This window comes from Quercus suber, unplaced genomic scaffold, assembly GCF_002906115.3.
Source record: "Quercus suber isolate HL8 unplaced genomic scaffold, Cork oak 2.0 scaffold_381, whole genome shotgun sequence".
In the NCBI taxonomy this organism is placed as follows: Eukaryota; Viridiplantae; Streptophyta; class Magnoliopsida; order Fagales; family Fagaceae; genus Quercus; species Quercus suber.
Window position 1 is genome coordinate 340948 of NW_027069833.1, and position 22957 is coordinate 363904.

Consider the following 22957-nt stretch of genomic DNA (forward strand, 5'->3'; position numbering starts at 1 on the left):
CCAGTATATTATGTAGCCATGTCAACTGCCCAATAAGAATTGTTAATATTACATTAAGTACCCAATAAAGGTTGTGCTGTTGGAAATCAAATTGTGATTAGACAAAAATGTACCACCATTACTGGAATCTCCAACCAAAAGTCATCAAATTATATAAAACTCTGATCTAGTGACTGAAACTCAGAGAGAGAGAGGCAAAGTTTTGGTAGCTGTAAATCAAGAAACAGAATGTGGACTTTCCCTGGTTTAAAATTGAAATCCAGGGAGCTGAAGGGAATGTCTTCCGGAATATATAAAAACCAAACTGATCTTCATAAAATCATAAATCAGCATTGCAAAAAGAATTATGGATACAATTAAAAAGAATAAATTCAATTATATTAAATCATGAAATTACAACAGGCAAGCAGATGTCACAAACAACCAAATTGAATTTTACAAAAGAATTAAAAAATATAGATGCTGAGAACATAAAACAACAATCCAACACCAAATCACTCACAAGCTTGTCTAACATACACCAGGAGTATGAGTAGTTTAAGCCTCAGCAGAACCACTTTTCAAAGCTCTCTCCAACCTTGCCTCAAATGGAGTAGAGTGCCAATTCACTCTCTTATCCTGCACACCCACAAAAACTTAATCAGAATACTACTCCATCCCCTAAAACAAAACTCTCACTAGTTTTACTTCACATATACCTCTCTGTACTTGCTGGTTGTATTTGGGATTCCTTTGTAGGAAGAGGCTGAGCCAGAATTCTTGGTAGAGCCTGTGTGGCTCCAGTAGGTCCCAACAGTCCCTATTATAGGCATGTCATCGGGGCTTGGACTTGGTGACCTCCTTGGTGAAGAAGTAGTTGAAAACTGTTTGAGTTCTTCAACAGTTAATGCTCCCAAAATAGGTCTATCTTCTGGGCTCCTTGATGAGGTTGATCGTTGTGACATGCTTATCTCAGGTGTAATGGTGCCAGACTTATTGATGGGAGTTGCCTCAGATGATTCCAACCAGTTGGAAAGGCTAGCATCAACTGCTACTTCCTGGCTTGACTTCTTGGATTGATTAGTTTTTGACTTAAAACTGAATGAAACCTCAGATTCTTGATTCGAAACAAAATTCTCTTTCTGAGGCCTCAATGGTGATGCCCCTTTAGCTTTAACAGCTTTCCATTGCGTAAGATTTTCGACAGGGTTTAGCACAGGATGAACATAAGCACTCCTATCTCGAACGTTCAGGTTGTACACATATGGCTTAACCTCCCCTTCATCACATCTTATTGGACAATCATCAACCACCTCGGTAACCACAGGAACAACAGGAATTCTTCTCCTGGACTCAACAGTTCCATCATCATCATCCTCATAAATTTCATTCACCTCAAGTACCCCATCATCGTCATCGTCATCATCATCATCGTCATCATCAAGATCACTCTCCTCATAATCTAATTCTTCAAACTCATCGTCACTGTCCCTGCAATTCTGGTATCTATGATTCGGAGGATAAGATACCAAGCTTGAAGTGATTGAATTTTCTTCTGAAGAAGACTTTGTTTGACTTGATTTTGCTATATTTTCCTCCTGCCCCTTCTTCCCACTGCCTTCAGTCTCTGGTACAACATTCTTAACTTCCTCACACAAAACATGTTCATAGGTTTCCACATTAGAGTTGAATGTTACTTTCCTTCTGCTTCTAAAGCTGGACTCTCTCTCAGGCTCATCCCTACACTCAAATCATATCAAAAATCAAAAAACGAAGAAAAAAAATATAACAATAAGCTTATAAATAAAACAAATTTTTCTTTTGCTCTCAAAAACCAAAAATTAGGAAAGCATTGAATCCCAAAAAAGCTAAGGAATTTGATAACTCACTGGACTTGTGAATTCGTGATGTCGATGGGTGTTTGGGAGTCCCCGTCTTGAGTAGAATGAACAGCAGATTGCGCAGGCGTGCAACTTGCAGTTCTCTGCAACAATTTTCAGAATTCAAATTCAGTTTTAAAAGTTCTCTAAAAACAATAATCAACTAAAGTTCTGTTTGACTGCTGAGCAAACTTAGGGGGCCAAAAAATAAAAACCAAAATCTTGAATCTTCAATAAACTTTGGGTCAAGATACAGGTATGCAACTTTATGAACTTGACTATATGCCCTTTTTAGAAACCAAATAAAAAGAAACAAAAAAAGCTTTCAAAGCTTGAAAACAGTACTTAAGCTCTGTTTGGTTGCTGAGAAAAGCTAGGAAACTAAAAAGAAAGCCAAAAATATTACATCTTGAAGAAACTGGGCGTAAAGATTCAAGTCTGTAACTTTATTAACGTGACTATTTGACCTTTTTTAGAAACCAAAAACAAAAACAAAAAAAACAAAATTCAATCTTGATATCTTTTCTTTCTTTATGTCAAACAAAGGGTTAAGAAAAAACAAAACACTAAAACACATCATCGCAAAAACAAATCTTGAAGACAGTACTTACTGGTTGATCACGAGGTTGAACCTTGCTGCGTCTCTGCTTCCTTCTTTTCCCATCTTTGGAAGAACCAAAACAACCAAGAAAACAACCCATTTTGACAACAACAAAAAAAAAAAACCAAAAAAATTTCTCTCCCTCTAGAAGAAAAATCTCAGAGATTTGCCAAATGGGTTTTTCTGAGTTCTACCCAGAGAAAGATTTGCTTTAATGGGTTTTCATTGTTTACTAAAAAGAGAAAAGGAGAGCGTCAAAGAAAAATTTGAAGTGTAGAGAGAGCGGTTCTGTAATAGGGGCTCTTCCTTCTTCTACTTCTAGTTGGAGAGTTTGTTTTGTAATTTTCTTTAAAAAAAATTCTTATTTTAGTGAAAAAGAGGAAGTGACCGTTGGGACTTAGGATTCGTTGATTGACTCAATCTATTTCACAGCCTGTAAATCTTTTTGTGTTTTCTTTTGCCCAAAAAAACAAACATAACTCTAACGTGTTGTTCACAGAAACAACGTTTGTGTGTGTGTGTGTGAATAGGCTTTTTGATCTCAACCATTGCGTCATTTATAGGGGTCCACTTTGTTAATGATGACTGATTTTTGTATTTAAAGGGTGATTGGTTCCATCAACTCTATAACGTCTATTTTGTATACCAAAAAAGTAAAGTTCTTTTTCAAGTACCAATAATACATACAATAGGAATTTCTTTTCTTGGAAAGAGAATTTAAGTGACAGTTTTTCAGATTAGATATTAAAAGATTTTACTATTTGCTTCTTCTTCTTTTTCTTTAACGATCTTTTGATCAGATTTTATTAGACAAAGGTTGTGTTCGAACTTTCCATGTTCGAATCCCACTCTTTATCTTGGCTAAAAACACAAAATTGTCCTTATCAAAAAATGAAGAAAAAAAAAAAACACAAAATTGTATCACATGCGTCTTTTTTAATTGTTTCATTGGTTTTTTTAAATATAGTCTCAAATTATAGGTTTTTCGGTTAGTTTATTGGTGTCTTGTAATTTGGATGCACCATCTCACATAATTATAATTATTGAATTTTATCTTTAAAAATAAAAAATATTATTGGATTATTAAAAAAATCCAATTTCTTAAAACAACCCAAAATAATACCTCCCTAAAAAATAGTACAATATTGGTATGATAAATTTCGACTTTGAGATTAAGATTTAAAATATATTCAATATTTTTGTTAAACAATTTTAAAAATATAAATTAAAAATAGAAGAATAATAAAATAAATATATTCAATAATAGATTAGAAATCGATCCCAAAAAATATATGCAGAAAATAAAAAATTAAGAAATTTTGAGGATATTAAAATTATGTCTAAAATAAAATTTTCATCCCTAAAAATTTAATTTAAATTTAAGTATATTTCCCTACATTTAAAAAGTTATAATTTGTCCTAACAGAATTTATGAGATATCAATGTGACACTTTTGTCTATTTATCATTATATTTATTTCGAGCCATATTAGCTTTTAAACATGTCATGTTAACATTTTGTTATTTAAAAAAAAAAAAAGTAATTTCTTTATAACATAGATGGAAACACAAAGTTCATATCAGAAAATTTTGTAAGGGTTGAATATTACAAATTTTTTTTTTATTATTAAATTTGAGAAAGGAAAACCAATCTATATGTACATGTTTATGCTTAGAAATATTGAAGATTGATTCACAATGTCCATATTTTATTTTATTTTTTATAACAAAAAAAAAAATTTTATTTTTTTTTTTGAAACCAAGACGATAACAAAAAAAAAAAAAAAATTATATTAAAAGATATATTGGGTATTGTTGAATAAACAAGATATTGAAGAAATTATATTAAAAAAAAATATTGAAGATTGATTCACAATGTCCATTATGAAAACATTTGGTTTTATGGTAGACCAATTAAATGAATACTTACTAATCAACCACCTCTTAGGGGGATTTGTATCTCTTGTGCACATATCCAAAACAAAAACAAAAACAAAAACAAAACAAAACAAAAAATCACAATTTGTCAATGATCAAAATAATATGTCATGAGCTCAATCAGACCATCGAATTAAAAGATATAGCAAAATCACATTTTAATGGCTAAAGATGCATCCACATGGTGGAGTCTAATTACATGTGATTATGGACAAAAAAAATTTGATTAGTTCCATGAGGAATTAATTTGAACTAAAAATGTGTCATAATTCTTCTAGATTAGATTTAAAAAATAATCATGAGGTGCACACATTAGACTTAACAAATAATTTTCCTACAATTTCAATTTTGAATTCAAACTTCTCCGGGCCTTCTATAAATAGAGGATTTGATTCACTATTCCCCTAGAGCTCTATAAGAAGTGAGCTCTATGTAGTAATCTATCAAGAATTAATTAAACTTTTCTTCTTTCCTTTCTTTTTCTTTTTTTATAATAATTATTTTATAATGATTCTTTTGTATAGCAGAATGCACAATAGTAATCTAATGTTTTCCAAGGTTTTTCTACTAGTCAAATACTTTTGACGTCATGCAAAATTGCACAGTAATAGCCTAATACTTTTCATGATGCAATAGTAGTAACTTTAAAAGAAAACCTTGAGATTAATTATAATTTTATATTTTTGTTGTGGCTTTTAGTTTTTTTATTACTCAATAATTAGGAGAGAAGGGAAATACAAAAAAAAAAAGTGTCAATCAATTGAGTTATATAGCTATTAACATTTTTTTTTTTTGGTGGTTTATGAATTTCTTAAAAGCTTTTTCTAATTGTGTACTTTTTTAAGGGTTATTTATGTGCTAAGTAAGACCACTGTGACTGGTTGGTAATTGAGTAATTGATAAGTTTTAGTTTTTAGTTTTAAATTTTAGATTTTTTTTTTAAAATTTATGTTTTAAAATTAATTTATTTTTGTAAATTAATTAGTAATTGTCATTTCACAATTAAACTAATATCCCATCGGTTAAACCAATAAGCTAGTATATTGGTTTTTTTTTTTAGTTAACAATAATACTTGTAGGGACTCAGTTTGGATTGACCCTGAGTTTGGATAGGTTTTCAGCCCAACAAGCCCAAACAATAAATTTATAGAGAGTGGGTTAAAGGTCTAGATGCTGGCCGTCGATCCCCATGCATGAACCTTCTTTATAAAAAATACTAAAAGTTTCTTTACAAATGGGGGGATGCTCCTCGGCCCGTGGCTGAGGAGACCCTTTTCTTCTCTCTTTCCCCCCCCCCTTTTTACTTTGCTTACTTTTCTTATATAGTTTTCATCTACCTATCTCCTTATTCCATCTGTTGATCATCCATTTGCCTTTCTTCTGGTCGTCCGTCCCATCAGAGGCCTTATCAGTATTCAAGTGGTTCACTCTGATCAACGTTGCCCTGCCAAGGGGTTATATCCCCATTAATGCGGCCAGAGGGGTTAGGTGAATGCATTAAGTGTGAATGTGACAGCTTGCTCTGGGCTTGTCCCCTCCCAAAAGTTATCCTTAGAATGCTGAGGACGAACAGCTTCTCGACGTGGGTTACAAAAGAAGCTTTGTCTGACTTAGCCTTGGCTGGTCAGTCCTCCTCGGCGTTGGCCTTGGGCCTACTATGCGGTGGGCTGTGGTTATCAGGCCCACGGGCCCCACAATAGCCCCTCAAAACCCTGCTTCACGTTCCCTCGGACGGGGAGGAGGGTTTTGATATCTGCGAGCCCTCTAGACGAGTCGCCCCACTTCGGTTTGTGTTGATGCTGGCGGCGTTTTGACTGCCCGATGCGCGTTTTTAGCGTTTCAAGACTTACTGGGTGCCCACATTAAATTTTGGCGGCACCACATTTCCCACTTTCAACGGCATGATCTTTTACTTTTATGAGCAAGCGGTTACATTTGGGGAACCTAAGGGGGAGTATAAGTACCTGTTTGAACCGCCTGGTTTCATCATTTTCGCGCTTACAATTATTGACGCGTATGATCTGAATCTGGTTCGACTTGTACACTATCTGAAGAGTATCGTCATACTTCTGTAAGTCTTCTTTTTCTAGCGACCCCAAATTTCCTTGATTTTACTCTTCCTTTTCTTCTTTTAGAACTTTTAGTCATCTTTGGGGAATGGGTAAGTTTAAGAAGTTGGTTGAGTCCGACGAGATGATGAACAAATTCATCATCGACTATGGAATACCCAATAATATGAGTTTGAAGTACTGTGAAGAAGGGGAGTGGTACCTTAAGAGGAGAGACGGTGAAGTTGTGATCCCAATATTCGCTTTTTTAGAAGGAGGGATGAGAATCCCTATGAGGCCGGTAACCCTCAATTATCTTAGGCATTTCCGCCTGTCTCCTACCCAGTGTGCCGCGAATGTGTTTAGGATATTAGGGTGTGTAGATATCTTAATGAGAAAATGGGGCTGAGACTAACTCACCACGATGTGAACTGGTGCTATAACCTTCATCACCTGAGGGGTAAGACGTATTATATGAAGACAAGGGACGACAGGGTTCGTCTCATCCAGTGTCTTCCTGATTCCAACAGGGGGTTGACTCAAGATTTTCTTATAGTGTCGGGAGAGTGGCACAACAGCTTTCATTGCCCAACAGTAGAGGGGGAGCCAGGTAGGATATCCGAAGTAGGAGACAATTTAGGTTTCAGTATTTTCAAGTTTTATGGCTGCATATTCGATTTGGTTGAGTAACCATAGGAGTTTCATTCTTCTTTTCGCAGATCCACACGCCTTTGCACGTCATTTCCACCTTGTTAACAAAGCGGACTTGGAAACTGTTCTTAGGTCGGACCTTTTCCTGAACGAAACTGATAACCAGGTCAGAGCTGCTCATCGAATCCTTGGGTGCGACCCGGCTCAGAAATCATTCCCAGTCCCGAAGCATGTAATTAGAGCTCGTGATCCTCGGCTTACACAGATTACCGTGGTGGAGGACGGTTTTGCATTTACTGAGGGATCTTATATACCTGAAGGCATTCCGCTATCAGTTCCCTCTTCATCTCAGCAAGTAACGGTGGCCGAGGCCGGATTATCTAAGAAGGCAAGGGAGGTGGTTGAACTGAGTTCCTCCGAGGACGAATATAGTGTGTTTGACCTAGCTGATCAGTCCGAGGATCCCTCTGGTGATCTAGGAGACCCTCATTTGTCCGAAACCAATCTCCAGTCCCGAAGAGTTGGTACTCAAGCCGAGATGGGTTTAAAAAGACAGCCCCAAACCAATCTTCTTGACTTACTCGAGGGCGGTTCAAAGAAGGGTGTACCAGAGGAGTCGCAGCCCCAGCCTCCAGCACCTCCGCCCCGGATTTTAACTGTGTAAACTAGATCGTCTTCTGCTCCCGCAGTAACAGACCCTCCTACCGAGTCTCATGACCCGAAAAGGAAAAGACTTTCCAAGGGTAAGGAGCTAATGGATGGGAGCAAATCCCGTTCCCCACCTGAGGAGGGTAGGTTTCGCAGGCCTCCGAAGCAACTGAAGCTCTGTGATCAACGAAAGAGTAAGAAGGCCAGCCAGCAGTCCGAGGCTCAAGCCTGGCTGCCCGCTGCCATGCTCCATGATCAGCCCCTGATGGATAACGCTTCGATGCGGGAGTCTCAAGGATCTGAGGGGGCTCTCGTAGCCGAGGCCGTGGAGAAATCTCTTCTTCTTCCCACTGACATGGCCGAGTTAGAGAAAATGAGTGGGGTAGAGGTTGTCCTCGACCTTAAGAAGTATCTAGGAATGGTGGGTCCTTTGGCACCTATTCACTTTATTCAAAGTTCGTCACTTAGTACCTTTCTTTCTCTTTACGGAGTTACTTGTTTTTATTGGCAGGCTATCCAGGCCCTTTTCAGGTTAGGCGAGGAGGTCGATGACCATAGCAATACCTTAGCGCAAGAGCGTGACAAGTTCTTGGAGGCTGCCAATACTCTTGAGAGATCTGAGGCCGACCTAAAAAAGGCGACCGATGATCTGACAGAAATGACGAAGGCCAGGGATACTGCTGTCTCTGACCAAGCCGTGGCCAGGAAGCAAGCTGAGGATCAAGCTAATCGCTTGCAAGATGTTGAGGGTCAATTACAAACTGTCAAGGAGAACGTTACCTATATAAAGGAAAATTTGACCAAGGCAATCCATGAAAAAGGTGTTGCCGAGTATGCCAGGGACGAGGCTGTGAGAGCCAAAGACGAGGCGGTATTTGCGAAAATATACGCTGAGCGCTCTGTGGAAAAGGTAGAGGAGGATGCTTTCGCAGATGGGGTGGCTAAGACTGAAGCCACCCTTCGGGCTCAAGTTCCTGCAGTGTGCAGGCATTACTGTTCTCAGACTTGGCATGAAACCCTCAACCAAGCAGGGGTTGATGCTTCATCTGATCTTAGAAGGGAGGACAGGGTATATTACCCTATTGCCATTCGCGAGGTTGCACCAGCTGCTTCCGAGGAGGGATCCTCATTACCAGCGGTTGAGAGTTACGATAAGACCACCGAGGATGCACCGTTAACTGATCAACCATCCGAGGAGGTTGAGCCCCAGAGAGCGTTGGGGGAAGTTGTAACCGCGGGTCAGGGAATACCACAAGACGTAGCAAGTCCTCCAGCGGACCTTTCGAAACCAAGCCCTTAGGCCTTGGCCAAAGCCTTTTGATTTACTTCTTGGCTTAATTTGCCTACTGAATTGAGGAGACTAGTATACGACATAGGATAAATTTGTTTATTTTCTCTTTTATCTCATTTTGTTTCTTGCCTCTGTGGCGTTGTAAAGGGGGTTGTACACTTTCCGTTTGAACTGAATACTTAATACTTTGCTTCCATCTAATGATGTTCTCTTTTATTCGCTTTACTATTGCACTCTGCTCAATATTCGTATTCTATTCTGGAGTTAGCCTCATGAAACCATATGTTATCCTTCAAATATAAATCTAAAGATCGTATTATAACTTGACTCTAAGTAACGCTTTGGTTTTTCCTCAGATAGTTATTTTCTCCATGGGTTTGAGTCCGAGGACCATGCAATACCCTGGTTATGCCCAGTACTTCTATTTTTCTATAAGTAGCTAGTTTCCCCTAGGTTTGGGTCCGAGAACCATGCAATACCTTGGTTCTGTCTAGTACCCAGGTATAATGGTGTGTATAGTTTTACCATAGGTTTGGGTCCGAGGACCATGCAATACCTTGGTTCTGTCTACCACTTCTATTTTTCTGTAAGCGGAGGTTTGTCCTCAGACCACTTTACTGGAGATGATTCCTCTTTGGGTCAGATTATGATCTTTACACGTGGCATTGATCTCGCCTCCAGTTCGAGACCCCATCTTTTTCATTTATGAAGCGCCCTTAGTCTGTTCGTGTTCCGCACTAGACGCCTCGGTGCGCGAAACGCGCCTTCATTAATGTCCTCATGAATTAACACGAGTCCAACGGTCTACGGCCTCCTTGGAAATTGGCAGCTTCATTATTAGCCCAGCTGATAATTCTCTTTTCGAACTCTGCATGAATTAACTCTCACCAACCCCCATCCCCTATATAAAGTGAGGAGATGGTTTCTCCACAACCCATGGACCTCTCAACACAAACAGAACAAAACACTTTCTTTCAACTTCCCAAGCCCTTTTTAACAACCCCGCCGGAATTGTTACCGGGATTGACAAAAATCGGTATGGCCGCAGCCCCCACTGGGCTTTCGGTGCGGCAGAGTCTAGGCGTAACCCCAATAGCGCCCTTCGAGGTGTCCTAGAAGGGTGTTGTTAGAGAACCTAACATCTTTCCTCGGAGTACACCCCCGATGAGGAAGATGTGCGAACTCACCTCATGGGCGGTGCTCGAGTGTTGCCGTCTCCAACGGCCAACACTCATGAGGATCGGAGAGAATTGAGGGAACATCATGGGGGAAGGTATCCCGGAGCCCATGCATCTGCTCCTCTCTTTGTTCTAGCTCCGCCTGGCCGAGAAGGGAGTTGTTGGTGGCCTGGGAACTTGATTGCCCTTCCCCTTCTCCGCCTCTTGTCAAACTCTCCCATTCTCTTGATGCCAATAAAAGCACGGGTTGACACTTCTCTCTGGCTAGTTTTAGGGCGGGTCCACCTGGGCCTCTGATTGTAGAACTAGCTGGTAGGAACAGTTGTAAAACACGCCTACCTGAGCCTCTGATTGTAATATGTACTCTTTCTATTTATGAAATAATAATATCAAGATCTTTCTTTTTTTTTTTCTTTTTTTGCTGTCAAATCTTCCATATTTTTTTTTTTGCTTTTTTTTTTTTTTTTTTTTCAACCTACTGTAAAACGAATACTTAGAACACTCGCCTGGTGCGCCGGCCAGCACCCTAATCCTCCCCACAGACGGCGCCAATTGTAGGGACTCAGTTTGGATTGACCCTGAGTTTGGATGGGTTTTCAGCCCAACAAGCCCAAACAATAAATTTATAGAAAGTGGGTTAAAGGTTTAGATGTTGGCCGTCGATCCCCATGCATGAACCTTCTTTATAAAAAATACTAAGAGTTTCTTTACAAATTGGGGGATGCTCCTCGGCCCGTGGCCGAGGAGACCCTTTTCTTCTCTCTTTTTTTCCCCCCCCCCTTTTTACTTTGCTTGCTTTTCTTATATAGTTTTCATCTGCCTATCTCCTTATTCCATCTGTTGATCATCCATTTGCCTTTCTTCTGGCCGTCCGTCCCATCAGAGGCCTTATCAGTACTTAAGTGGTTCACTCTGATCAACGTTGCCCTGCCAAGGGGTTATATCCCCATTAATGCGACCAGAGGGGTTAGGTGAATGCATTAAGTGCGAATGTGACAGCTTGCTCTGGGCTTGTCCCCTCCCAAAAGTTATCCTTAGAATGCCGAGGACGAACAGCTTCTCGGCGTGGGTTACAAAAGAAGTTTTGTCTGACTTAGCCTTGGCTAGTCAGTCCTCCTCGGCGTTGGCCTTGGGCCTACTATGCGGTGGGCTGTGGTTATCAGGCCCACGGGCCCCACAATACTTATTAGAACACATATGAAAATAGTAATGTATTATAAGGATGTTTATTTCACGTAAATTGTGTATATCTAGTGTCCGTTGTTTATAACCCCAATCTACAATTATAAAGGTTAAGTCATTTTGTAGTTGTACTCTAGTTATGTAATATACTATAAACCCGGTTCAAAACACTAACATTACTTCTTCTTTTTTTGTGTTCTAATAAGTATTACTATTTACTAAAAAAAAAAAAAAGGATGTTTATCCTACATTGGTTATGTGTGTTTAGTATCCGCTGTTTATAACATCAATTTACAACTACAAATGTTAGGCCTTTTTGTAGTTGTACTCTGGTTATTTGATGTATTATAAACCCAGTTTAAAATAGTAATATTACTATTTTTGTGTGTGTTCTAATAAGTATTTGTAGGGTAAAAGGCCCAAAATTATATATTGGGCCTTAGGCCTAGTCTGAGAACTTTGGCATGGCCTAGGAGGGAAAATTAGTTATGAGGAATTTCAGTTTAGAATCTCATGAACAAGAAAGGAATAAAAGGCGGTCCGAGGAGGAATTCCTCCTCAGCCATGACAAATATAGCTTGGATATGCATTCCAACGATGAAAATAATCTTCACAGAAGCTCCAGTGTTAGAAGCGTGTCTCACGACCACACAAAAGGAAAAGGAGCCCAAAAATATCTGAGGAAAAGTTGCTACCTCCGCATTCAATGCACTGCAGCTACTTTCTTGGCCGCATTTATGTGGAGAAGACCTCTGAACAGTGTTTCCTTGGCTACTGCAACTCACAAAAAGCCAGAAGAGGTGTCTGATGGGACAGACACTCAAGTGGTAGCTTGGGCAAGTGACAAATGAAGGGGTAGGATTCACTGGGAATGAGGTATATAATATAAGAGACCTCTGAAGGAAAGAGGGGAGAAAAAAGAAAAGAAAAGATTACTATGGCAATGACATTTGCACTTGTAGGCAGTTTGATTAATTAAGACCAAGACTTGTCTTCTCGGATAGGAATTTTATTTAATCCTACATTGCTTTGTTTTTGCTTGATCATCATCTAAACTCATACTAGCCGCTGTTAAGTTCATTAGGGTCAAGTTCTTTGACCCACTCTCTATAAATTTATTGTGCTAAGTTCATTGGGCCAAGATCCCACACGTCTTGGGTTTGGGCTGCATAACGGGCCCCTACAGTATTATTGTTTACTCGAAAAAAAAAAAAAAAAGGGATATGTTATCCCACATTGGTTGTGTGTGTCTAATGTCCGCTGTTTTTAACCTCAGTCTACAACTACAACTACAAAAGTTATGTCCTTTTGTAGTTATATTCTAGTTATGTAAGGTATATTGGTCTTTTTAATGGTTCGATGCTTGACACATTACGATAACTATGGTTTAAAACTTTTTTTTTTTTTTTCTAGGAAAACTATGGTTTAAACTTTACAACTATTTTTTACTAGTTGAATTTTACTCACCTACGGATCTTACGGTAGTGATTCTAGTGACTTTGGGTCCGTTTGTTTTGGGTGAAAACAATTTCAGGAAAGCATTTTCCGTAAAATAGGCTGTTTGGGTGTAAAGGAAAATTTGGTCAAACGGAAAATCATTTCCGTTGACCTTCAAAAATACCCTCTGTTTACGGAAAATCATTTCCATTCTCATTTTACCTTCAATTTACTTCCGGAAAATGAGAGAGAGAGAGAGAGAGAGAGAGAGAGAGAGAGAGAGAGAGAGAGAGAGAGAGAGAGAGAGAGAGAGAGAGAGAGACTGAGCAAACATAAAGGCTGTGTTTGTTTGCCGTAAAATATTTTTCCGGAAAATAGATATTTCCGGAAATGGTATTTTCGGGAAAGGAAAATATTTTCTGAGTGTTTGGTTGCATTATGAAAAATTTCTAGAAAATATTTTCATGTGTTTGGTTGTATACTGAAAATGCTATTTTCCTACACTTCTCACATTTTCTTTGCCATTTTCTTGTTCCAAACAAATTTTATAATAGAAATTTCAACGTATAACTTCAAAAAACAAAAATCACAACAATCCATTCGATCAATCCACATTCGGTCAAACTGAGAGAGCAAGGACGGAGAGTGATAAAAAATGGATGGAAGGGAGAGATCGGTCATGGGCAATGAGATCGGTCATGGGAAACGACAAGATGAGCGGAGGCGAGATCGAGCGGCCAGATCGAGCGCGCGGTGTGATCGGCGCGGTGCTGCGATCGACGAGACTGGAGCTCGGGGTTCGCTAGGCGACGTCGAAGAGCGTGATGCGATCTCGGTGGTGCGATCGGTCTGGGTGGATCGGTCTCGGTGGTGCGATCGGTTTGGTCTGGGTCGACGGTCGACGGTCGAAGGTCTGGGTCTAGGTCGAAGATCGGTGGGTCTGGGTCGTGGGTCGACGTCGAGTGGCGGTGGGTCGTGGTCTTCGTGGGTCAACGCGAGTGGCGGTGGGTCGCCGGAGTTTAGGACTCTGGGGTTCGTGGCTCTCTCTGGCTTCCCCTCGNGGGTCTGTCTAAGGGCATACATTAATTAATTATTTTAGGTAACATTTTATGAGAAATTTAAAAAGCTGTCTAAAAAGTTAGTTTTCATTTTCCCATAAAAAGCTTCTTAAAATGGTTTACTAATGTATGCCCTAACGGCATACGTTAGTAAAACCCTATAATGAAACACTTAACCACACGTTATAGGGTTGTAAAAATAATTCCAAAAATGTTAGCGTGGGAGTGAAGTTAATTATTCAACAGACCATGTCATGGATCAAACTGGTTTCTAGGGGAAATGAAAAGGAATGGATGAAATAAACTTAATTTGAGGTATCACCCTCCAAGAAGAAGAAGGGAGAATTGAGAAAGAGAACTAGAGAGAGAAAAGTTAGAGTTGTTTCCTCAATGATGAGATGCTATGGATTACAAGAATGTATACAAGTTTCTTGCAAGGCCAAGATAACTAGGAAACAACTTGTAACTAGTTTGGCTCCACTACTTGGTAATGCTAAACCTTTGCAGATTTCCTATCATAAAACTGGTAAAATTGTCCTAAACCCTGTTATTTTCATGATTTGCAGCATACTTAAGGAACCGCAAAGGGCAAAACCAATGTCCACAGGCACAAACAGATGAATATAGGCAGAACCCTAATAATATCACAACAATTCAACAGAATCAACAAAGCAATTCAAAGATAATAAGCCATTGGACTTGACAACCCAAAAAAAAAAAAAAAAAACCAAAACCCGAAACCAAAACAACTCAAAATAAAAATTTAAAGCCAACCAACAAAAAAAAGCAAAACCCAGAAACCAAAACAACTCAAAATCAAAACTTAAGGCCAACCCAACCAAAAAAAAACCAAAACCCAGTACAAAAAAACAACTGAAAACCAAAAATTGAAACAAGAAAGTGAATGCAAATAGAGGGAGGAAAGGGACTAACGGTGCGGCCATCGATGGTGTGCCTATCCTGGAGGACACGGTCAAGAACAGAAGGGTCAGAGAAGACAACAAAGCCAAAGCCACGAGGGCGACCAGTGGGTTTCTCGCGCATGATAACGGCTTGGGTGACCTGACCGTACTGGGTGAAGTACTCAGTCAAGGTTTCTTCGCTGGTGTCCCATGCTATGCCTCCTATGAATAGCTTTCCTTCGTCTGAATCCATATCTTTTTTCTGCCTCTCTTTTCTGTGTGTTCTCTCTAGAGAGGCTCAAAATGGAAAAACTCTCTGTTTTTGGTTTTCTGTGTGCTTTTGTTAATATGACAGACACCGAGAGAGAGAGAGAGAGAGCCTGAGTGGACTCGAGGAGGGAAGAGAAGCGATTACTGGGTTAGGGTTTTGTTTTGAAACGACGCCGACTTGGGCTCGGGCTAGACAGTAGACACTATGGAAGTAATTTAGTATTTCTAAATTCTAAGGTTATTTAGATATTAAACAACGTAAGGCAACAACGGGGGTGGTGGCGCAGTTGGCTAGCGCGTAGGTCTCATAGCTTCTGAGTTATCCTGAGGTCGAGAGTTCGAGCCTCTCTCACCCCAACTTAATTTTTTTAACCTTATTAACTGGTTTTTTTCTCCTCAATAAATTATATGGGAAAAAAGTTCTTTAGATTTTTTTTTTCAAGACCTGTAAGAAGTTGAGTAAACTAAAACTGTTTTTTTTTTTTTCTTGAATAATAAATAATATATGTGAAAAGTTAACGGATGCCCTCTTAAAGGTTTATGGAATATTTTTAAATAATTTTTAAAAGAAAAAAAAAAAGTAACTTTTTAACAGTTTTTTTTTTTTTCCAATTAAAGGGGCATTAAAATGTTCCATTAACAGAACCCATAATATATAACTAGTTGAAAAAGTTCTTATTCGCTTATTGCATCTTCCTTTTAAGGCCTTTTTAACATTTAAGTTACTCAACATTTGCATTAAATTAAATGGTTATTAACTTTTACATAATAATTAGGGTAAGGGCATCCATCATGAGTAAACTGTAAAATATAACTGGTCTTCGTTTTCTTTTTCTTTTTCTTTTTCTTTTTTCTTTTTTCCTTTTTTTTTTTTTAAATTTTAAAGTAACTAAATTTTAACAAATTTTTATTTTTCTAATTAAAGGGGCATTAAAATATTCCATTAACAAATGCGGTAAGGTCATCTATTAACCAAACCCATAAACTAATTGTGAATGTTCTTTATTGGCATAAATTAATGTATGCCCTTAGACAGACCCTTCATTATATCGGGTTCGGTCACTGTAGTAATATATTTTGATTTCATTATCATTACTCTTGGTTACTGGGCTGCGGGGAGGGGGGGGGGGGTCTTTCTTTTTCCTCTGTTTGGTTTCCTTTTGTCTGGTTTAGAAATTATAAAAATACATTCTTTATAACAAGCTCACTTATGTTTGGGTAAAAGGGATGTGACTTGCTCTTACAATTATGTAACTTCATTTGTTTATTAGATCTTCATATTTCTGTTGGCTATGTGTATACTTGTTCGTAATTGTTTTTTATTTTAGGGTTCTGTCATCTTCTATTAGTTTTTCTCTATCAGTTTACCCTGTTAATAATTATTTTTCATTAGTAATGGTCACTTTCACAAATGTTTTGCCTCTTCATTCCTTCATTTGGGTTTCATTTTGTTGAATTGTTTAGGACAAGCACCTTATCCATGGTCAAACATGAATAGTCTTTCATCCCTCAATGATTCAATAGTTAATAAAAATTATTTTAGTGTTATTTTGCATGTGTTTGAGATTTTGTTTATTTCTCAAAAGGGTTTTCTTTTATGTATTTTTGTATTAATTTATTGCAGATGTACTACTATTTCTTTATGGGTATTTCTTACTTGACAATAATATTTTGCAGTCACTTGATTGCTTTTTGGAGTTTGCCATTTGCAATTTTTTTTTTTTTTTTAAAATGGGCTCGTGTTTTCTTCATCATTGCTAATGAATATATTATGCATGGGAATGTCAACGTTGTTTCCATGTTGCCTCCACATGATAGGAAAGAAAAAAAAATGTTTAAGGAAACACATTTCATATTAGTAAGGATAACCATGAACAAGTTTTTTTGGTATTGTGAGAGAGCATGAGCAAAATAATGCCTGTTGTCTTCTTTCTGTTTCCTTTGTTTTCTTATTGGTCTATTGGTATTTCATCTTTTCTTTAGAGAGAGAATCAATTCATATTAGACTTTTCATGATTACAGAGCCTAGGAAACGAAATCTTCCTTAAGTTAGCTTACTGCTACTTGTATGGCCATTTTTTTCTTTATATTATGGAGAGGTAGCATAGGTTAAATAGTTTTCTAAATAATGTGTGCAAAATGCACCCACGAAGAGATGAAAATGATCTTTTTTGGTTCTTGCGTGAAAGGATTATCCAATTGTTAAAATAAACTTGTTGGCCACATTGTAAATTTTGTTTTCCTAGATCATTGTATATATATACATGAACAGCATGCTTGTATATGTCTTTTTACACTTGTTATGTCCCTTCAGTCGTTAAAATTTCATTTCAACTACACAGGTGGAGGCAAAAAGGGCTTTATCAAGGGAAGAACAGCAAACTTCCTCTAGAACTGGAAATTTTAATGCTGGCAGAACCTCCGGAGGGGGAGGAAATTTTAAGACAAAAAAAATATTTGTTGGAGGATTGCCTTCCAACCTGGCAGAAGATGGGTTTCGTCAGTATTTTGAAAGTTATGGACAAGTAACTGATGTGGTAATAATGTATGACCAGAACACTCAACGGCCTCGTGGTTTTGGTTTCATAACATTTGACACTGAGGATGCAGTTGATAGAGTTCTTCATAAGACCTTCCATGACTTGAATGGTAAATCAGTCGAGGTAAAACGAGCCCTTCCCAAAGATGCAAATCCTGGTGGTGGGGGCCGTAGTGGGGGCTATCAAGGTTATGGGGCCTCTGGTGCAAATACAAATACGTTTGATGGTCGAACAGATGGAAGTAGATATATGCAGCCTCAAACTGCTGCAGGTGGTTTCCCGCCATATTCTGGCTATGGTGGAGCAGGTTATGGTTATGGAGCTGCTAATAGTGGAGTCGGTTATGGTGGTTATGGCAGTTATGGTGTTAGTGGTTATGGAACTGCAAATACTGGATTTGGTGGTCCCATGGGGGCATATGGAAACCCAAATGCCCCTAATGCTGGTTATGGAACTGGGGGGCCAGGTGCAGTAAAAAATGCTTGGACAAATCAAACTCCTTCTGGGTATGGCACATCAGGCTATGGTGGAAGTGCTGGGTATGGAACTGCAGCCTGGAATGCTCCAGGTGGTGCTGGTGCTGTTTCTGCTCCAAGGGGTCAATCCCCAAGTGCAGCTTCTGGGTATGGGAATCAAGGCTACGGATATAGTAGTTATGGTGGAAGTGATGGTTCTTATTCTGGTGGGTATGGGGTTACAGGGGGACGTGCTGGAAGTGCCCCAGGTAGCAATGCTGGTGGTGGTGCTAGTGGAGGAGAGCAACATGGAATGGGTGGTAGCTACATGGGAAGTGGCTATGGCGACACAAATGGAAATTCGGGGTACTCCAATGCAGCATGGAGATCTGACCCTTCCCAAGCCACTGGGGGTTATGGTGGTGGATACGGTGCTGCTCAGTCCAGGCAGACTTAACATTAGTGATCCAATGGTTTGATTTTCCGTCGAAGGAACTGTTATGCAGGAGGTTGTACTTGCTATTAGCAAGGACGGCAACAGAATTGAGATTGTTTCGATTACTTTCTTCTCACTGGTGTATGCAACTGGTTTGATTGCTTTATTTCTGTTAGTATATTGTGATGGGTAGTTTCTATTAGTAGTTTTATTTGTTCTATTACCTTTATATAAGGAAGGTTTGAAGTTTTGCTATAGTGGGTATGAGCTGGTCCTATTTCTGTGCTATCCTCTATGTACGACTGTTCCTTGCTTCCTTCCTCTCTCTGTTTTTCCTTAATAAGTGTTACTGTTCCTTGCTTCTATTACCAGTCCCCAGCCCATGCCTCTCCAATTTCTTGGTTTCTTATTAAAATATGTGACTGGGGCATCAACTATGTTGTTCTTTTTGTCTCTTCATTATTATATTATTCTTTATTTTACTTTCACTAGTTTTTTACTTTTTTACTATTGAATACCCAACAGGAGGGACTTATATTGAAGTTTTTCATGTATTATTATTTAAATTTTTTATGGATAATATTTTTCATGTATTACTCTGCGACTAAGTTTTAAATATAAGACGCTAGTAGAGCTTTATATTTGGGTCTGCTCTCGCGAGTTCAACATATTTTGAACTCGTTATGCTTTTTTTTTTTTTTCTTCTTTTTTTTTTTGACAGAACTCGTTAATCTTAGATGTTCATAATTTCCAAAAATTTTACATTCTAAATTAATGTACGGCTTTGATTCCAACTGATTTTTATTCCAAGTTCTATTAAATATATGTAAAACTTCAATATATTTGCGTTTGACTCTGAAAGAAGAGGTTACGGCTAGGCTTCTTTTAAATTTAAAAGAAATTTGCTTTGACTTGGAAAAAAACTAGCTACTTATGATTTGTTGTGAAAATATTGTAAAAATATTGTGGACGTAGCACTTCTCTTTTGCTCTAACAATATTACAAATAGTTATTTTCACACTCAATTTCACAGCTCTCTAATTTTGTACAATTGTAAGTAGTTAATAAAAAGTGATGAGTTTCACAAGTTAGTAGTGGGTAGACAATGTCGATTACTCACAATCGCACAAGTTACCATTGTGAAATTAACTTGTGAAATTGGGTGTGAAATTGGGTGTGCAATTAGATGTTTCTCAAGAATTATTCATTTGTGGTATATTCAGCCCGCAGGTGTATCATCTGATACTGTTTGCTTGGCTTTAAGGAATCTATCTAATGCATTTTCTTTGATTCTCGAATTAAGATTTGGCATGTACTTGTGAAATGGAAATAAGAATCGGAAAAACATCCATCGGGTTCGAAAAATAACATAAAGCTTTTTAAAAACATCATGAGAAAAGCTTTTTAAAAACATAATGAGAAAAGCCAAAAAGGCGATATCTTTGCGGATTTGATGCCTTCTAGAAGGCTTCTACGAACTTCTTGTTGGGAACAAGATCAGTGAGTGTCAATTTGGACATTCTCCGCAGCCTCCATAAAGTTGAAAATCTAACATCTTGAAATGTGGAATTATATCACCTGTACTTTAGGACTTCCTGTCTGCTACTCTTTATTTTCGTTGAATCGCTGCTTTTAAACCAAGAAGCTCCTATATCTCTGGGTAGGAAATAACCCAAAGCCTTCCGGTCTTGTAATGAGATAAATCACATGACTGGGCTGTTAGTTGTAACAGTAGAAACATCGAATGGCCTGATGATAATGACATCAGTTACCTTACCAAGAATGTGCAATTTCCAAATACACAGACCTTAAATACGCAAAGTTCTTTTTTTGGTAAATAGGGAAATATATTAGCTAAACCGAAGGAACAACTAGATACAAATGTCTGGAGAAATATCCGAATCTACAAAGGACTTAATACAGTCGGGGGAGGAAAACAAAACAAATCAGTAGTCCAAGTCCTTCAGAAGGAAGCTAGGGTATTCACACATTGGTTCGCTTTCATGAACACATGTTTTATGTGAAGGATCCTCTTCAATTGACACTAGTAGCAGTAGGGGTAAATTTCTCAAGGGAGAGAATTATACCAAGGATAACAAGTGAACAAGGCATTAGATGGTGATCAATCGGTGGGTTGATCGGAGGTACTGCAAAGATTAAGTTATTGAAAATTTAATGGAAAGAGAGATTTTTTGTGTACATACCTCCTTTGATTCAAGTTCTCTACGTGGGGTTGATAACAAGTTCTCTACGTGGGGAAGTCAAACAAACCACTATTCCCCAGGTCGATTGAGGGGATATGATTCAAAGGTACTCACCCTTTTTTTTTTTTTTTTTAACAAACACATATACACACACAAAAGGAAGAAGGAAAGAGATTCTAACATAAAGTCATACCACAACTCCAAAGCCATGATAACTTTTAAGGTACTCACCTAATGCTGTATAATGTGGGTTTGTCACATGGGCAACTTCAGGATTTTTGTCCAGGGGGGTCAATAAGAAACATAAATTATGTAAAATCTAAAATAAAAGAGACTTGAATATATTAATATAAAAAGAAAACATGAAATTCTACAATTGTCTTCTACGGCGCTTCATATTTTGAAACCGTTGCATGATAGATTCATTATCAATCTTATGAGCTATATTTTTTTCAATGTACTCATTCATCTACTGATCTCCCATACTACTAGCAAAAGAATAAAAAACAAACTATAAGTTTATTTGACATATTTTTTTCTAATACACTATAACATATTAATTGTTGTTGTTAAGTGATTTTTTTTGTAATTCTTTAATTAATAAGTATACAATTCTTTATTTGAATGTTTTATATTTTTATTTCCCTTTAGTGTTAATGTATTGAACTACTCACATAGCTAACAACCATCACATATCACGTTCAGCATCTTTCTCCGAAAAAAAAAAAGAAAAAAGAAAAAAGTCACATTCAGCCAAATAAAAAAACCACCCATAAGCCACAAATTTAGTTAAATAGTCAAAGTGCAAAAGACAAGCTCATAACTTTATATCAAATCAATCCAAACACTTACAGTACCAGTAAAGAAACTCAAAACACTATGGCTTTAAAAAAAAAAAAAAACTATAACCCATTAACCCCCCAGTCCCCACAGACCCACACACGCGATCAGACTCACTCAGAGACTCAGGGCCTATTTGGTTTGTGTTTTCAAATAACCATTTTCAGTTTTTAAACAACATTTCACGTATTTCTACACACTCTTTCACCCACACGTATTTTCACAAAAAATTTTAAACAACAATTTTCAGTTTTTAAACACATATACCAAATGAACCCTCAAAACTCAACCAGTCAACCACAAAAATCAGAAGAACACTATAACCCCACAGCACCCCTCCCTCCCCCCCCCAACACACACACTCGGTCTCAAAGATTCAAAACTTAAACAAAAAAATCAAAAGACCATAACAGTATAACTCCACACACACATGGTGATTCACTCACACAGATTCAGTGAAAGAGTATATTAAAACACTATAAACACACTCTCACAGTGAAAGAAAGTGAGAAATAGAGAGCTAAAAAAACCAGATCAAGCGCGGCAGATCATGGAGGCTACACAGCGGCAGATTTTGTGTGTGTGTGAAGCAAAAGCAACCTTTTTCCTTTGGGTTTGGAGAGTGAAGAAGGATAGTGAGAGATTTTAGAGGCTAGATAGCTGCAAATTCTTAGGTTTTATTTGGCCCTTTTTTTTATTTATGATTTTTCAAAATTTGATTTATGGGCTTTTTATTTTTGAGATTAAAGACTAAAATTTTCTGTTGGACTTCTTATTTTCGAAGTTTAAGATGGGCTTAAAAAAAAAGAAAAAAAAGATCAGGTTCATGGACACAGTGAGGTTGTGCAAATTTGTATTGAGGGGTTTCAAAACAATTTTTTTTTTTATATATATATATATATATATATATATGTAGGGACCTTTTTTTTGTGTTGTGCGTTGGACTGGGCTGCCTTCTACGGTGACGGGCTCGAATGTTTCTGAGTAAGGAGTTGAGACCGGTCCAACTGTAACTCAACTTGGGCCGGCTTGTGCACAAACTATGCCTCGTCTGCCAGGAGTGCGCTTACAGCAAACAGAGCTGTTTCAGATAAGTTACAACAGGCAGATATAATAATAACAATAAAACAGAGTACTCTGACTATTTAATGGAAAATGACCAAGTAATCCCTAGTTATAAAACATAATTATAGTCATAACAATGTCTTTTACGAAGAAAGTAAAGGAGAAAGAAGATAATATGAATTAATGAAGAATGAGCATAAAATCAAGTTTAAGTTTGGTCTGCAGAAGCAAAACCAAAAAGGAAGAACGCCTCCTTTCAATGCAAATAATCTCCCAGGAAAGATCCTGCCGTGAGGATAAATGGCTTGAGGGAACTGGACCTGAATGGTTAATGCCTAAAAAGAATCCTTCTTAT

General features: G+C 37.9%; 3 protein-coding genes and 1 non-coding gene across 4 annotated transcripts; 2 read left to right on the plus strand and 2 right to left on the minus strand.

Moving 5' to 3' along the window:
* Positions 1-356: 356 nt before the first annotated feature.
* On the minus strand, positions 357-2827 carry LOC112007389 (eisosome protein SEG2). Its single transcript, XM_024039732.2, has 4 exons — positions 2471-2827; positions 1869-1963; positions 699-1719; positions 357-618 (listed from the first exon to the last, which is right to left on the minus strand). The coding sequence occupies exons 1-4, from the start codon at positions 2558-2560 to the stop codon at positions 538-540; spliced, it is 1287 nt and encodes a 428-aa protein (XP_023895500.2). The 5' UTR covers positions 2561-2827; the 3' UTR covers positions 357-537.
* Positions 2828-14405: 11578 nt separating this feature from the next.
* LOC136062093 (heterogeneous nuclear ribonucleoprotein 1-like) lies at positions 14406-15045 on the minus strand. The gene is made up of 2 exons (XM_065760760.1): positions 14824-15045; positions 14406-14525 (listed from the first exon to the last, which is right to left on the minus strand). Exons 1-2 carry the CDS (start codon positions 15043-15045, stop codon positions 14406-14408), a joined length of 342 nt encoding a protein of 113 aa, XP_065616832.1.
* A 289-nt stretch (positions 15046-15334) lies between these two features.
* Positions 15335-15419, plus strand: TRNAM-CAU (transfer RNA methionine (anticodon CAU)). Its single transcript is given in 2 exon segments — positions 15335-15372; positions 15384-15419. It is a non-coding gene; the product is annotated as a tRNA-Met (tRNA).
* Positions 15420-17404: 1985 nt separating this feature from the next.
* Positions 17405-18981, plus strand: LOC112007382 (heterogeneous nuclear ribonucleoprotein 1). Its single transcript, XM_065760773.1, has one exon. It carries the CDS (start codon positions 17606-17608, stop codon positions 18512-18514), a length of 909 nt encoding a protein of 302 aa, XP_065616845.1. The 5' UTR covers positions 17405-17605; the 3' UTR covers positions 18515-18981.
* Positions 18982-22957: the final 3976 nt, after the last annotated feature.

Bases quoted from the DNA above. Each gene is read 5' to 3' on its own strand.
- LOC112007389 (XM_024039732.2), bottom strand. From the start codon at position 2,560: ATGGGTTGTTTTCTTGGTTGTTTTGGTTCTTCCAAAGATGGGAAAAGA. The intron at 1,720-1,868 runs GTGAGTTATCAA...ATTTGAGTGTAG, and splicing joins ATCACGAATTCACAAGTCCA to GGATGAGCCTGAGAGAGAGT. The intron at 619-698 runs GTATATGTGAAG...GTGGGTGTGCAG, and splicing joins CAACCAGCAAGTACAGAGAG to GATAAGAGAGTGAATTGGCA.
- LOC136062093 (XM_065760760.1), bottom strand. From the start codon at position 15,045: ATGGATTCAGACGAAGGAAAGCTATTCATAGGAGGCATAGCATGGGAC. The intron at 14,526-14,823 runs GTTAGTCCCTTT...TGATATTATTAG, and splicing joins ACACCATCGATGGCCGCACC to GGTTCTGCCTATATTCATCT.
- LOC112007382 (XM_065760773.1), top strand. From the start codon at position 17,606: ATGTATGACCAGAACACTCAACGGCCTCGTGGTTTTGGTTTCATAACA.